The sequence below is a fragment of the Equus quagga genome, chromosome 17 (genome assembly GCF_021613505.1).
Source record: "Equus quagga isolate Etosha38 chromosome 17, UCLA_HA_Equagga_1.0, whole genome shotgun sequence".
Classification (NCBI taxonomy): Eukaryota; Metazoa; Chordata; class Mammalia; order Perissodactyla; family Equidae; genus Equus; species Equus quagga.
This window is the reverse complement of record NC_060283.1, coordinates 39915813-39932348: the sequence shown is the minus strand read 5'-3', so window position 1 is coordinate 39932348 and position 16536 is coordinate 39915813. Positions and strand designations below refer to the sequence as shown.

The 16536-nt window shown below is 41.2% G+C and overlaps 1 protein-coding gene across 4 annotated transcripts in view; it reads left to right on the top strand.

The window, feature by feature from the left end:
* Positions 1–16536, top strand: part of DIS3L2 (DIS3 like 3'-5' exoribonuclease 2) — a 359659-nt gene that overhangs the window by 140463 nt on the left and 202660 nt on the right. For all 4 annotated transcript variants that reach the window (XM_046644635.1, XM_046644634.1, XM_046644636.1 and 1 more), the window contains 2 exons: positions 3607–3707; positions 8683–8930. In XM_046644635.1, coding sequence (XP_046500591.1) covers positions 3607–3707; positions 8683–8930 — 349 coding nt within the window. The remainder of the gene's footprint in view (positions 1–3606; positions 3708–8682; positions 8931–16536) is intronic.

The window sequence follows — 16536 nt, the reverse complement described above, 5'->3', positions numbered from 1 at the left end:
AAAGTATAATATGGGAGTTCTCAGCACATAAATTGTATTTAAAGCCACAACCCATATCTCTTTTTTCTTTTGGTGGGGAAGATTTGCCCTGAGCTAATATCTGTTGGCAGCCTTCCTCTTTTTGCTTGAGGAAGATTGTCGCTGAGCTAACATCTGTGCCAGTCTTCCTCTGTTTTATATGTGGGATGCTGCCACAGCATGACTTGATGAGCGGTGTGTAGGTCCACACCTGCGATCCGAACCCTGGGATACCAAAGTGGAGCACAAGACTTTAACCAGTATGCCACCTCCCTGTCCCCCCCCCCCCCCCCCGATCTCTTTTTTTGAGTTTCAGACCTTCATGTTTAACTGCTTACTCAACATCATCACTTGAAGGTTTTTCACAGGTTGCCTCGCAAATAGAACTGCCTTTGAAATAGAACTCTTGATTTCCTCCTCTAGTCTCTCCTGTGCCAGGAATGATGCCTCCATTAACCTAGCTGCAGATGTTGGAAAGCTGAAAATAACCCTTTACTTCTCATATCTAATAATCCTTAAATTCTCAGATCTAATTACCACCAAAGTCTATTAGTTCAACTCCAAAGTATGTCTTAAATTGATCCTTTTAATTCCATCTCCAGTACCTGCATCGTAGCACTATCCTCTCATGCCTGGGCTACTGCACTAGCTCTTAATTGGTCTCCCTACATGCCCTCTTGTTGTTTAGTGCCCTCAAATTGACTCCTATTGACACGTATAGCAGAGCAGAACCCTCCCTGGTCTTTTTGTGCCATCTTCTCATCTTCCATCACTATATCACACAATGCTCTGATACTCTTTATAGGGTTTTCATGGCCAGTTTTTTTGAAAGTGGGTGGCCAGGTCCTTCTTCCTAGTCTCTCTTAGTCTGGAAGCTCTGGAAGCCTGTCCACGATGGATGACCCTGTTGGTATTTGAAATACCGGTGGCATAGCTGTCAGCATCATAGTAACATGCAGCCGCCACGGTATGACATCCGACAGATGGGTATTGTGGTTCTCTGACCAGGACACGAACCTGGGCCACAGCAGGGAGAGTGCTGGATCTTAACCCCTAGAACATCAAAGGCTGGCTATATTGCCTCTTAGACTGCTCTAATCTCCACCTCAGGCAGTATCATTTTTTTTGCACAAAATCCTTAACCAGCTTCCCATTGTATTTAAGTTTAAATTCAGGATTCTTAAATCCTAAAAGACCCCACCTGACTTGACTCTTGTCTACCTCTCATTCTCATCTCTTGCCACGCCCATTCTTACTCACTTTGCTCCAGCTACATGGTCTTCTTTCTGTTCCTTGATTGTGCCAAGAACTTCCTACCTCTGTCCCAAGTGCCATTCCCCACCCAGGGTCTCTTGTCCCCTTCTTCACTCCTATACACACCATCCTCATATCTCAGCTTAAATGTCACTTCCACACAGGGTCTTTCCTTGACTTCTTGATTTAACTCGTGTTCTCTCCTCTTCTTCCTTGGGACTGTTCTTTCCTTCTTCGTATTCATCACAATTTATAACTTTATATTTATTGAGTGGTTATTTATTGACGATCACTCTCACATTAAAGTATATATTCCATAAGGGCTGGGATTATATTTCTTTTATTCACCACTGAATTTTCAATGCCCATTTCTCAATAAATATGCATGGAATAAATGAATAAACAAATGATCTTGTGATTAGACAATGCAGTAAATTATCTCATTAAACTGACAACTTTGCTATTCAGTGTGGCAAGACGTAGTTGTTGGAAACCTATTAAGGTGATTCACCCTTCTAACCTGGCATTGTGTCTCTTCAGACATTGAACATATCTATGATGCTCACCTGCATCATATAAACTTCAGTTTAATTTATTAGAATGCGTCTTTGTCTGAACAAGGCCTTGTTTCTGCCAGGATATCCTTATAAACAACACAGAACCTGAAACGGTCGTCCTCAGGTGTGATATCTGAAAATCATGATTGGGCTCACTTCTTGGCTTGCCCTCTTTCTTTGGATGCCACCTGGCATAGCCTTTGGAACAGAAGACTGACTTGTTATTGGGATGGAATCTAAAGCAACAATGATTTTAAGATGGAGCTATCAGTGACTGTCACAGAAAGCTGCATGCGCAGGATTTGGGCTGCCTTGGAAAAACCCTCACTACCCTGTCTTGATTGCCAGCTCCTGAGACTGAAAACTCAGATATCAGATATCTAGATAGAGTGTACTTGCTCATGGTAGTCCCAGCCTCCTAATCTTTCCTGGATTACCTTGTTCTGTAGGACACATTGGCAAGATCTGTTATGGAACAGATCAACAACTTGTGTGGGTTTTTTCTCCATAAGAGTATCAAAGATGTTGTTCTGGAAGCATCTGATGATTTTGGAATAATCATGAACTGTGGTCTAAAATAAAAGATGAATGTGGATGATGTCCCTCTTTCACTGATGAACAGGGTGATCAATAACGGAAAAGTTTTTGTTTGTTTTCTCTTTCTGGAAAACAGTGAGAATTCTGCTTTCAGTGGGCACTATGGTAGGTATATTTCAGCATAGATGGAAAAGCAAACAGTTGATCATTCTTAAGCCCCAATAGGTCGGATCATGTCAGTGTTTCCAGAGAACTCCCAGAATGGTAAAAGTTGGCTTTATGCTGAGCCTTTGCTAAGAGGCAGCCAGTCCTGAAAAGGATTTATTTATTTATTTATTTTGGCCTTGGTAACGTACAGGTAATGTACTTGATAAGTACAGGTCTCTCTTCGTTATCTGGAATGGGTCCCACATGAATTCGCTGTGACCCCTAGAATCCAGAAACTCCAGTATAGTTGGATAAGAATATTTTCTGGGGGAGATCTAGTGTAACACATGAAAATGCGAAATAGTAAATGTTTGGAAGTGTGTAATTTGCTGCTTTTGTTCATGAGTGGTTTTAATACTTCTGGTACAGAGCCTCACTCCCTCTTTACTGGGGAGATGTGGTTTCAGTTCGTTGGGTGAATTTTGTAAGTTTTTGAAGAAAGGAAATTAAACATTAAAAGACTTTAAGTCCTTTACTCTTTATATAATGTCACTAAGAAAAGCCAGGAAAATCAGAGTTGGCTTATTTATTTATTTAATAAATATAATCTATTTTCCACCATTTTGTTTGTTATGGCTATTACCACAGTACTTTGAAAAGTTAATATTGATTTTTATTTTGTTTTATTTTGGCAGATGTGCATAATAAATTATCCTAGCTATTCTTCGTTGTGGGCTGGGGCAGTATTTAACATTAATTTTTTTTGGCATTTTGACATGTGGGCTATTTAGTTTAATTCAATAGCTTGGTGCTCTCTACTTGTATGGTGCTTAGTGTATGAATAACATTAAATAGATAAAATATGGCCTACTGAGTGTGAACATTAATACAAGTTGGTGATGTGTTTAACCTTAGCCAAGTCACCTAACCACTGGGGGCCTGGGTTTCCTTTTCTGTAAAATGAGTAGTTTGGGGTAAACAGTATCCAAGAATCCTTGCAGCTCTGAATTGAAAAATCCCATGAGTCTGTAAGCGTAATAGATATGCATCTAACTGATTCCTCCTCTTCTCTTTTTCTCTCTTTTTAATTTAGGAAAAGAGGATGCTGGTGCACCAGTTACAAAAGATGAGAACATCTCCATGGCACAGGATACAAGAACTTTACCAGAGAAGTCACTGCAAAGATCAGCAAAGGTCATTGCCTGCAGATTTTCTCCATTTATCCAAATGGCAGTCACCTGAGCTACCTGTCAAAAGTGTCTCATGGGATTCAGTTAGGCCCATAGTTGGTTAGTTAATCAGAAAAATCAGTGGAAGCAGGGAATCATAAAAAGTGAATCTTTTTTATAACTTTAAACATGTATGTATATATTCATTCGATGAAGAGCCAAGGCCTTTTCTATGAGTGTGGGCATGTTTATTGAAGTTTTACATTATCTGTTTCTGCTTAAACCACATTCATAATGTGACATCTGTGATTTCCAGTTTGGGTTATTTAAAGTAGAGTGAGAATTTAGGTACTGGTGAAGCAACATGAATGTAGACTCCTAGATTTTTAAAGTTTTTTTCTCCAGTGTTTTTTTATTGCTGTCATGCCCATAGCTAATTCAAAAGTAAGTTTTTAAAAAATGTCTTTTTAATTTTTTCTAGAGTATTTAATTTAGTTATCATAGAAACAAAAACAATTGCTTTTGCTTCCTGTTTTTGTTGTTTTGCATAATTCAATTTTATTTTTTAATTAATATGCTCATGGCATCTTCAGACATGGGATCAAACACAGCTGACCCTAGCTATACAAATAGCCCATGGTGGAAGAAGTGGTACAGGGGCAAAGAGTGAAGTGGTGTAACAGCATGAGGCTTCCTCTGCCAGAGGCCTCTGTCAGCGAATTTAACCTGGGACTGCAGTGTTGCTACTCAGTCTAGCAAGCTGGTTAGGAGAGAATCTCCTGCATATTGACCTGAAGAATTTCTAAATGTATTACATATGTGTTACCCCCCATTGCCCATCCAGTTATCTAGATCTTTATTTTAATAAGTGTTTTGAATACTAACCATATATAAGGCAGTGTGCTAGGTGTGGAAGATTATAATGAATGGAAAGCCTGTGGGCTGGATTTGGCTCACAAATTTGTAATTTTGTTTGACCTGTGCAGTATTTAAAAATTTTGACTTTATAGCTTACATTTAAAAAAACACATAGTGTTCACCTAAGAAAATCAGACTTCTGGCTTCTCTTAAAACAAAACATCCAGCAACACTGGGCCACGTTCTTAAATGACTTTAGTTAGGGCTGAGTAGAGGCAACCCTCTGTAGATGGAACTTGCGTTCTGCAATTTGCTACTGCTCTCCAATGGTGCCCTCTCTCTTGCTGGGGTTTTTTTTTGGATAGTTTCTTAATGAATTCAATCTAAAATCACAAGGCAAAACAGTACTTATATGTCAAACTTAGGCTGTGAAACTTAGGTAAAGTCATTTCTAGGACAACTAATGTATGAATCACAAGTCATGTCAAGCTACTTTATACACTTCTTATGCTGTCAAATATTAAACAAGAAGCAAGGAATTCTGGTTCAGACAAGATGGCGTAGACTTGTTTCTCCTTGCTCTTCCCAACTAAGTACAACTAGAAACCCTGGAAACTAACAAGATATAACCAAAAGAGAGTTCTGGAAGGTGAAAAGAGGAAGGCAAACTAGGTAGCGGTTCTAAGACTAGAGGAACAACATAGCAGCAGGGCTCTTTACAACCCCCCACCAACAAAAAGGGACCCAGGCCCAGTGTTTCTGGACCCCAACATAGTAATAGAAAGTGGCCCAGGCAGACTTGTCCCTCACTTATATCTAACAGAAGTCCCTCTGACAACACCAGGGAATCCCAGCAGCACCTGCAAGAGGGATTGACTGGGAGCCCTGCTGACGAAAAGTGGCCAGGAGAAGGGCTCTCCTTCCCTACCATACCTGAGACTTCTCTCCCCTACCAAGAGACACTAGCATCTGGGTAGCTTTGACAATGAGGATCCCACCGAAGAAGTGGCCCAGCCCCAGAAGCTTCTTTGTTCCTATGAGCCTGAGACTCCCCTGCCCCACCCAGAGAGACCTGGGAGCCAGATGGCACTAGCAAGGGAGATCCTACCATAACATGTTTGAGGTCCAGGAAACCTCTTTATCTTCATGGGCTTGAGACACCCCTCTTCCATCCAGAGACACTGGGCAGCTGGCTAGCGCCAGTAAAGGGGGTCCTACCACAACAAAAATCCACAAACGGGAAGTTTCTTTGTCCCTGCATGGACATGGATTAGAATTTGCTTCTAATCCATACTAGAGAGACCAGGTGGCCAGGCCTGAGGAAGTTCCTTCTATCTTCTCAGGCAGTACCAACAGAGACCAATGGGAACCCCAGTGGCACCATGGCAACCAAACATATCAAAATAGTGCTGCAAAGCCTCTGAAAATTAAATTGTCATTGGAACTACAGCCCACAAAATTAGTCCAGGACCTGCATGCCAAACCTAGAAAGGGTGACTACCTTCTAAAAGAAAAGATTTAAATAAGACCTTGAATCTCCTAACATCATAGCCAAAAGGTCCAGGATACAATAGAAAATCACCACTTGAGTGAGGAAAGACAACTAACTGATCCCAACCCAAAGATGTTCCAGTTATCTAACAATGATTTTAAAACAGCCATCAGGGGCCGACCTGCTGGCATAGTGGTTAAGTTTGCATGCTCTGCTGTGGCGGCCAGGGTTTGCAGGTTCAGATCCCAGGCCGACCTACACACGGCTCGTCAAACCATGCTGTGGTGACATCCCACATACAAAATAGAGGAAGATTGGCATAGATGTTAGCGCAGGGCCAATCTTCCTCAAGCAAAAAGAGGAAGGTTGGCAACAGATGTTAACTCAGGGACAATCTTCCTCACCAAATAAAAAATAAAAATAAAACATCTGTCATAAATATGCTTCAACAAGCAATTAAAAATTCTCTTGAAACAAATGAGAAAATAGAAAATCTAAACAAAGAAATAGAAATTATGAAAAAAGAATCAAATGGAAATTATAGAACTGAAAAATATAATAGCAGAAATAAAATAACTTGCTGGATGGGCTCGATAGTGGAATAGAGGTGACTCAGCATAGAATTACTTAATTTGAGGACAGATCAATAGAATTTACCCAATCTGAACAGAGAGAAAATAGACTGAAAAAAATGAACAGAGCCTCAGGAAGTTGTGGGACAATAAAAAAGATTCAACAATCAAATAACTGGAGTCCCTGAAGGGGACTCACAGGTGCCGCTGGGATTGCCTTGTGATTTTAGATTGAATTCATTAAGAAACTATCCAAAAAAAAAGAGAGTGGGGCTTAAAGACTAGACTGTGCTGAATGGAAACAGGAAAAAAAAAAAAAATAGAGATTTTGAGGTCCTAGCAACAGTCGTATAATGTTAGTGTGTAATGGTATCCATCTTGTATAATTGTAATTTTCTTTTTTTCTAATGTGCTTAATAGCTTGTGTTTAATGTTAGAGAATAGCAGTGGCTAATTGCTCCAGAATTGAAGATTTTTAGGGTTGGTGCAGTGGAAGGACAAGAGGGGTGGGTCATTTGACAACCTAGGTAAGAGGACTTGGAGTGACTTAGGTATGATGACATAGGTAAGAGAACTTGCTGTCTCTTGGAGGTAGGAAAGGATTCAAGGCTAAGTAGCTAACACATAGAGGAAACAAGCAAGAGTCAAGGCACTAGTAGTCTTGATGTGGTGAAAAAGCCCATGAAGGGGCACAGGGGAGGAAGAGAGCTGGATGATGGGTCAGGCTGAGTTGATCAGGATTGGACCAGTTCCATGTGATGCTGAGGTGTGGCCATGAGGATGAGTTGCTGAAATCGAATGGCAGTGAAAGCCACCAGCACTGATGAGTTACAGGAACTGTAAGGAGAAGATGCTGGCTGAGTCATTTACCTGGATGAAGGTGGGAGAGGCAGACTGTAAGCCAGGTATTGCAGAGTAACCAGGAGGTCCGTGGATGAGTAACAAGAAGGGGACAGCCTGAACCATAAAAGGGTGCAGATATATGCATGAGGCAGAACACTAAATGGTTTGGATGTGATCATGCAACACAGGAACACATGGACTCCACCTCATTCAGGGGCTGTGTGTGGGAGAAGGAGCAGCCTCTGCCCAAAGTGGCTAGAACAGAGTCTTTGTGAAAGACAAGTACGTGCAAGGAGGGGCTTAGAGGATTCTTGAAAGTGGGCACAGCAAGCTTGTTCAAAACAGAACGGTGTTTGCCAAAGAGGAGGGAAGAGTTAGGAAGAAGGTAGAGCATATAATGATGGGACTGAGATTGAATGAGAAGACAGGCGCCCAAAGGCACTTTCTTGTGGGGTAAAAGCCAAGAGTGCCTGGGGGAGAGGTGAGGTGCGCTGACTGATAGGCTGAAACCCCACGTGGAGCCAAGAGACATGAACAGGAGGAGCTGCCAGCTCAACAGCAGTCTGAACCTTTGCCCAGGGGTCTAAGTAGAACGTGGATAAGTGATCCCAGTGAAGGGGTGAAACTACAGACTGTCTACAGCGGGAGAAGGAAACAGTTCAGGAAGAATAACTTCCTAGGGTGGGTGAAGGAGATTCACTTTCTTCAAGAATGCTTCTCTCCGGGTGGAAATAGCATGTGCTTGTAGTGGTGTAAAATGAGAGATTGAGTTTAATCTCGGAAAGAAAGAAGCTTAGAAGTTTTCAGCTTTGGAAGGCATAATGTAGAAGTTATTTATTTATGTTTAATAGAATTTTTAAAAAAGCAACCTCTGTGTTGTTCTGGTATAGTTCATGTGAGAAAAGTGTAATGCAGAACAAATATGTGGAGCCATACTTCCCTGAGGGAGTCTTAGTAGCTCCTGAAGATGTAGGTCCTGCTTATAAAAGCACTTTTATCTAATTCATCTATGTATTGCATAGTTTTTCCTTGGAAATATGTGCTCAGTGGATACTTAAGTTGTTGCAATTTAAATATAGATTACTTAGTCACAGAGCATCACTGAGAGGCACTTTATTTGTACCTAGAAAAACTGCTGGATCAATTAGTTGACCAAATAATATCTTGCTGACTTGTCTCAACTGTTGTGCAGCCCTTTGTATAAACAGCAGTCGCTGTATCTGTGGTGTTTTCAGGTGGTTTACATCTTGGAGAAAAAACATTCCCGAGCAGCAACTGGCTTCCTCAAACTCTTGGCTGATAAGAACAGTGAACTATTTAGGAAATACGCATTGTTTTCTCCCTCGGACCACCGAGTGCCTAGAATTTATGTGCCTCTCAAGGACTGTCCCCAGGACTTTGTGACTCGGCCTAAGGATTATGCCAACACGCTGTTCATCTGCCGCATCGTGGACTGGAAGGAGGACAGCAATTTTGCGCTGGGGTAGGTGATCTCTGGCAAGAAAAGCCACAGATCCCAGACAGAACTCGGTTTAGTTGGTCTTTAGGTAAACTCTTGTGTGTATTTTAATTGTTATTTCTTTTCTTTATCAAAGCATGAGTACTTGGCATATTTTGGTCCTAGTTCCTAAGAAATTGCCCTTATCTACCACCTTAACTGTTCACCTGTAGATTCCTTTAGTTGCCAGGCAATCACCTTTTTCTTTTTTTTTCTTTTTTCTCCCCAAAGCCCCCCGGTACAGTTGTATATTCTTCGTTGTGGGTCCTTCTAGTTGTGGCATGTGGGACGCTGCCTCAGCATGGTTTGATGAGCAGTGCCATGTCCGCGCCCAGGATTCAAGCCAACGAAACACTGGGCCGCCTGCAGTGGAGCACATGAACTTAACCACTCAGCCACGGGGCCAGCCCCCCTTTTTCTTTTTCTTTTTCTTTTGACATAAAATATAAGCACATTCTCAGCCTCTACCTATTTCCTGTTATGTCATGAATCCCATTTGTACTTGTGACCTGCAAAGAATTTGTTGTATCAAACAATCAGACGACTCCTTTTAGACACTAGTGTTAAAGTATGCAAAATTATAGGCATATTCAGGGAACGCCAGTCTCCCGTGATTTAAAATATGAATAAGAAGGTATATTTGAGTTGTGCGCTTTTTGATATTGATCTTCAGAGGTTTCACTTATGGTGTTAAAAACTAAATTACCCTACTGTAAGCAGGAAAAGGGGACCATGTTTTTATGGAAGCTTCCAGAGACTAGTCTAACTAAATATAGATTATGTAGTGACAGGCATCATGGATAGCTGCTTCTTTTTGATCTGAAGAAACTGCTGCACCCAGCTGTTCGATCAAATTCTATGCCTTCTTACCATTGGTATTCATTTTTAAAGAAGAGCAATATTAAGTTTTAGCTGTATCTTTAGCCCTTTATTATGGACGGTGTCTGATGTATGCTTCACAGGAAGTAAAAATAAAGGCATACAAGCTAGAAAAGAGATTGTTCTGACACTTTTAATTTAGTTTGGTGACTTTCTTATTGGTCATCTAACTTGTACAGGGTGGACCCTCCTGGGAATGTTCTGTGGTTATGAGTGCCAGCATTGAACGATGGCCACAGTGTGCTGCTTTTATCAGGTTTACCCTGTACTTAGCCTCTTATGCCTAGCAAAGTAAGCCAAGTCAAATCTGTGTGTCATACCTAAAGCGATTTAAGAAACATCATCCTGTGCCCCTTTTTCAGTGATATGAAGATCAGTGTGATTTATATGATCTCAGAGCTGCCCAGGAACAGTTGCACTTTCTTTTTTACTCTCAAGCGATGTGATTGCAATGTCATCATTTTTAAGCCTAACTCATTATCCAAAAGTGACGTCAACCCGTTGAGCCTTAAACAGTCCTTCTCAGAGGCTTGCCAGTTTCTCACCATCAACTCAAAAGGCCTGATATTGGCTATGCCACCTGGCCCCTGTTGATTGTGCCCACCACACTCAGCTTGGTGGTGAAAAGGGAAGACTTTCACATCAAAGCAGGAAATCCAGCCTTGTCTTTTATCTGCCCATCTGTCTTAGCCCATTGTGTATACTTGATTGGACTGCCTCCTTAGCTTTCAAGCTGTAAGGGTGTAGTCAGGAAATCTTCATGGTGTGAGTTTCTCTTATTTCTCGAAGGGCCTGGCAGGTTCCTTTTTTACAGCTGACCCATTACTTCATCAAGAATGCTTTTCTTGTGGGTAAAGTACAACAATAATCGAAAAAGGAGTCGGGCCTTTGAAGCAGCAAGGATATTTGCTGAATCTAAAGAAAGAATGTTTAAAGATAATAACTATATATTAATCATGCACTTTACAAAATAAAAAAAAATTGAAGATTCTCGTGCTTTGATGGAAAACTGCTAACCTTTTCTCTACCTTCTTACTATAAAGACATTAAAACTGTCTTTTGTGGAAATATGCCTTTTAAAATCTTTGTGAAAAAGAAAATTTATCATCAGAAGTAAAATGTGGCAGGTTTTCATGATGAAGTTCTCAGATGACGTCTGTCTCTGAGGGGTGCAGGCTGCAGCTGTCGAGCATGTTGGTGGTCGCCTTGCCCTTTTGTTCTAGCTATCAGTTACCGATCTTTAGGAACTGAGGTCACTGTTTCCCAATCAGAACATGCTGTGCTGTGGCTGCCTGGGTTTGTGCTCTCATCTTTGCCAGGTTTTGACCAGGAGTGTGAAGGTAGTACTTGCTGTGGGTATGAGGGTGTGTGGTTAGTGTCCACAGAAACTATGCCTAAAAACCAAATTCAGCCAAGGTGGCTTCCTTCTGAATGTCTTCCCTCCCCCTACACTCTACCCTTAAAAGTACTGAACAGCTTCTGCCAATGTAATTGCTACTAATTATTCACGTCGGAAGTCACATACTTCTTTTGTAGTTACATTCAGTTTATGAGACAGGTGTTGATCAACTGTCAGTTACTATGCTATCTTATGTGAGAAATACAGAAGTACAAAAGCTATGGTTTCTTTCTTTTCTTTTTTTTTATGGTTTCTTTATTCAAGAAAATTATAGCCTAATGCAGAAGGACTTGTACATAAATGTCACAGGATTAATTTGATTCTAAGAAATGGAATCCTACTTGAGGTAATTTAAATAAAAGTGGGGATTTATATATGAAACTGGTGGTTCTTCTAAAACCCAGGACAGGAAATGGAGGCAGATCTCATGAGGAACTTAGAACTAACCAAGCAGCAAAGGAATTACAGCTTCTCTCAACCACCCTGACCAGCCTAGCCACCACAGGGTGTATTTTCTCTGACCCTTTCTGCATGTGAGCTGTATTTATTCTGTTTCTCTCTACACAGTAGCTGTCTACCTGCTCAGTAGCATTCAAGGCCCCAAAATGGCACTGCCAGTCCCTGCAGGTCACGTACTGAAGTCTAGATCACAGAGTAGAATTTCCAGGTTAGAAAATCTTAGTGGTCTAGCTTGAGACACTTATTTGCCCTGGTCACTAGTCTTAACCAGAGGTAGGGGTCCCAGGTACATGACCCACTGTCCAATTAGCAGGGACTGTGGGACTTGACTCTCTGGCGAGGAGTGTGGATACAGCAGATAGGTTGAATGGCCTGTCTCTTTGAGCTGTAACTATAGTACAGAGCAGAATGGTGCAAGTTCTTCCATAGGAATAAAATAATTTTCTTTTCTTTTCTTTCTTTTTTTTTTTAAGGAAGATTAGCCCTGAGCTAACATCTGCCAATCCTCCTCTTTTTGCTGAGGAATACTGGCCCTGACCTAACATCTGTGCCCATCTTCTTCTCCTTTATATGTGGGATGCCTACCACAGCATGGCTTGCCAAGTAGTGCCATGTCTGCACCCGGGATCCAAACCAGCGAACCCCGGGCTGCTGAAGCAGAACGTGCGCACTTAACCGCAGCGCCACCGGGCCGGCCTCAAAATAATTGTCTTGACGTATAGAGGACGTGGGTAAAAGGGAAAATCCAGGATCATTTCTTGGAGAATGGAAGCCTCTCTGCTAAAAGGTCACTGACTGAGAGTGCAGAGTAGATGAGAAGGGCCATGGCTGGAGGCCATTGCAGTGAGACAGAGGATGATGGGGAGATCCTGCAGCAGGGGAATCAGGAAGAGTGAAAAGGTTCAGGGGAGATGAATTCTCCCAGAGATGATGGCTGATTGGCAATGGGGCAGGAAGGAGGACAGAACCTTGGATAAACTTTTGAGACCTCCAACTTGGGTGATTGGGTAGATGATGATGGCGTTTAACCACAAATCACTGAGAGCAACTACAGCTCCTGCCATTCCCTTCACTTAGGCCTCATTGTGTGCTGTTTCCCAAGTGGACTGTGTTTGTTCGTAGCTCCAAACTTTTGCACACTACACTTCCTGCAGCAGTGGCTTTCCCCTCTCCCCAGGGTTTGTTTGGTGAGATACTCACGTTTAACCCAGTTGTCCACTAGAGAAATGTTCCCTGACTATGAGTCCTCCCTCCTGGGTGCTCCCATAGTTTCTAAAATACCATAATACATCAATTATTGTAGCTCTTGTCTGTTTGTATTGTAATTGCTTATGTAAGTTATTTACTTGGTCATGAGCTCCTTTAGGACAAGGATACTCAATGAACGTTTGCTGGCTGGTCAAATGGGTAGATGAAAATGATTTTTTGACCCTGAGATCTTCAACTGGGTAGACTAGGAAGATGTTGCACCATAAGTCAGCTAGAAAATGCAGGAGAAGGAGTTTGGAACAGAAAGTAGTGAGAACCAAGGTTCTATGATTTTGAAATCAACACTTGATAGCAACATACAGCCAGTATATAAACTTAGGTAGAAAACCCCAAATTTAGAATCTTTAACAAAAGGATTAAATAGAATGCACAAACTAATAGGATACTTTATGATTTCAGTAGAAAGGGGCCTTAAGGAGGCCATCAATCTTGGTGCCCCCTTCAGTGTAAGCATCACTTCTCTGGTGCCCCTAGTGGCACTTTGGTGCCTCCAGTTACTGGGAGTCCGAAGAGTATTACAGTACTGGAAACTCTAGTTGTTGGAAAGTTATTTTTCATCTTGTTCTTAGAATTGTCATGAGGATCTCACTTGAGCCTTGTTCATCTCTATACATCACATCTACAACATTTTCATGAATCTTAGTCCTATAATGCTATCAAAAACCTGAAGGTAATCTGTTCTTAGTGAACCCTTGCTGGCTTTTAGGGGTCACTGCTTTTTGATATGGATGACAACATATTAATACTTTTAATATTTAGTACTAGACTCTCATCCAGGATACTTAAAAAGCCACATTGGCTTCCTCACTGGGATGATTTGTAATTATAGAATCAGATTTACAGTGGGTTTTTTTTTTTTTTGGTAAGGAGGATTGTCCATGAGCTAACATCTATGCCAATCTTCCTCTATTTTTTTTTTTTTAATGCCCTGGGTTGCTGCCACAACATGGCTTCATAAGCCATGTGTAGGTCCATGCTGGGGATCTGAACCTGCAAACCCTGGGCCGCTGAAGCGGAATGCACAAACTTAACCACTGTGCCACTGGGCTGGCCCCAGATGTGCAGTTTTAAGAGCTTCCAAACACTCTTAAGTCATCTTTCCTTTTAGAAACTCTTGCAGTGGAATTCATGCCTATGTTTTCTCAGATCTTTGTGAAATCTGCCATCCCGAAGTCTAGAGTTTACAGTCCCAGCCTTCCCTTCCAAGATGTCATGAGCATGGAGATATCACGGTCTCCTCCCCCTAAATTTGTCATGGTTTCTTCTTCTCAAATATTTAAGGGTAAATCTTGAAGAAAATGGAAAAGTTTTACAGCAACTACTGTGAAGAATATAATAGTGTTTCTTGGCAACCCTGAAGACTAACTGAAGATATGTGACACCAATGACCTAGAGCAAATTGACGTATTTGTATTATTTTCTCTAGCAAACTTCGGTAGCTTTCAGAGATGGGGAGGAGGGAAATGCATAGGATTGAGAAATTTCCCGTTGAACATGGGGTTGTCTGGGCTTAACAGAAGGCTATTGAAATGAGAAACAGAGAGTGGGTTGCAGTACTCATTTTAATGAGTGTGAAGGACAGCAGGTTCCATGCAGAGAGTGACTGGGCGAAGCAAAAGGAGAGGAAGGCAAGTTCCGATTGATGATTGTGTGGTGGAGGAGGGTTGGTTGGTGGGGAGGAGGTGGGCATCCGTTCTGGTATCTTCTTCGTCTCCCAGCTTTGCACCCATAATGTGTCAGTTATCAGTCAGAAATATTTGTTGACTGACGGAAGCAAATACTTTTACTATTCCAGTCAGTTTTGATAGATCCTGAATTTCTTATTAGGTAGATATGAACTGGGGCGGTGATCATTAAATTACATTAAATTGTATTTAGTAGGCAAATGAAACAGTAACTAGGTCGGTAGAAAACCAAACAGGAAAAATTAGTTTGTTTCGTTGAGGCATATCATACAGGATTAGCAAATTGAAAAATAGCTCTATCAATCTTTCCCCCTGTGCAAAAGGAGTATTTCACTGTTTCAAGGGTGTATTCCTTATCGAAGACCCGTCTGAGGAAGAGGCTGAGTTACATAATCCTATGAACTTGCATGACGAAACTTAGACTTTCTAAGTGCTTTTTGGGGAGTGTGGCTCTAGCTGGCTGGTAGACAAAAAGCAAATCAGGCTGAGGAGGGGGCTCTCCTCTTGTGACTGTTGGGCTCCACCTGGTGGCCTATAAGGATCAGTTTTGGAAAAAGCTGTGTCTTCAACACTGAGAGTATCCTGGTCAAAATAGAGCAAAAGTAAAAGGAATAGAGGAGTATGGTCTTGATCCAGGCTTCGATTTCCAACTTGTTCGTTTCCTCACACTGTGTGCAGTCATGAACACTTTTTCTATGGTTGTCAGCTTCATCCACAATTTTTAGTACATCTTTTTGAAAATACTATTTTAGTGTTAGAGAAACTCAGCTCTCATTAACCTTCTCTTATTAAATGCTTTCAGCCTCCTCTTTGCTTCCTTCACTTCAACATTAAGCTCTTTACTCTCAAGTTTCAAGGCCTTCCCTGAAATCATTCAGTATTGTTGGGCCTTGCTTCTTTTCCCCGTTTTTATGTTTGCATGGATCCGCCCTCACTTTTCCTAAAGTCCCCATTTCTGATTTGCTGACTCTGCCATGTCATACTACTGAGCCAGAGGAAGGGGAAATAACATGTTCTCTCCTCCAGATTATAGAACATAATACATAAAATATACAGCCAAAGACATTGTGTATTTGCCCCCCATTTGTTTTCACTGTGTATTGTTACTGAAGTTCTAGGCCCAAGTGTAGCTGATGTTTGATTATTCTCCACGTGCAGGTTCTCAGGAATCTGATAACATTTTATTTGTTTTCATAGAGTTTCCAACATGGACCAGTATGTGTGGGAGCATTGATTTGAGAGCAATAACGGTAGTGATAGTCACTACAAGAACGTGTGACTGTCTTCCTGTGTATAGCCTAGTTTTAGGGCTAAATCTTTATACGAATATGAGGTAGAAAAAGGAAGATGGATGGTTTAGAACACTGATGTTGACTGTTGAGTGTTCTTATTTCCTTTAAGGCGAAGAGGCCAGTTTGAAGGACTTTCTTGTCTTAATTTCTTATATCTGTAGCTGGTTCCTTCCCCAATAGGTTTTTTACTCACACATCACCCAGAGCAGTGGACCCATTGCTTATTTACACAGAATGTTTACACATGCATACATGCACCACCTCCACCTGTCAACTGTAGGGAGTTGGGAATGTGGTTTCAGCACTGTCTGGATTCATTTTACAGTAGGACCCAGTTGTAATGTCATTGATTGTGAATAGGAACAGTATTTGTGCAGGCACTCTAGTGAGTGAGAAAATTTGAGGTGGTGATCACTATAAATTAATGAGGAAAGCTTTCTATCTCCAACTATTTATTATTGCAGGATCAAATTGAAGAAAAATTTTTAATTTTAATTTTTCCGAAAGTATACATATTATATATTTACTGTTAAACTTATTTAAAACATATACTATAGAAAGTAAAAATTTTCCAGAATTTCACCCCAAGGAATGATCACTGTAAAATG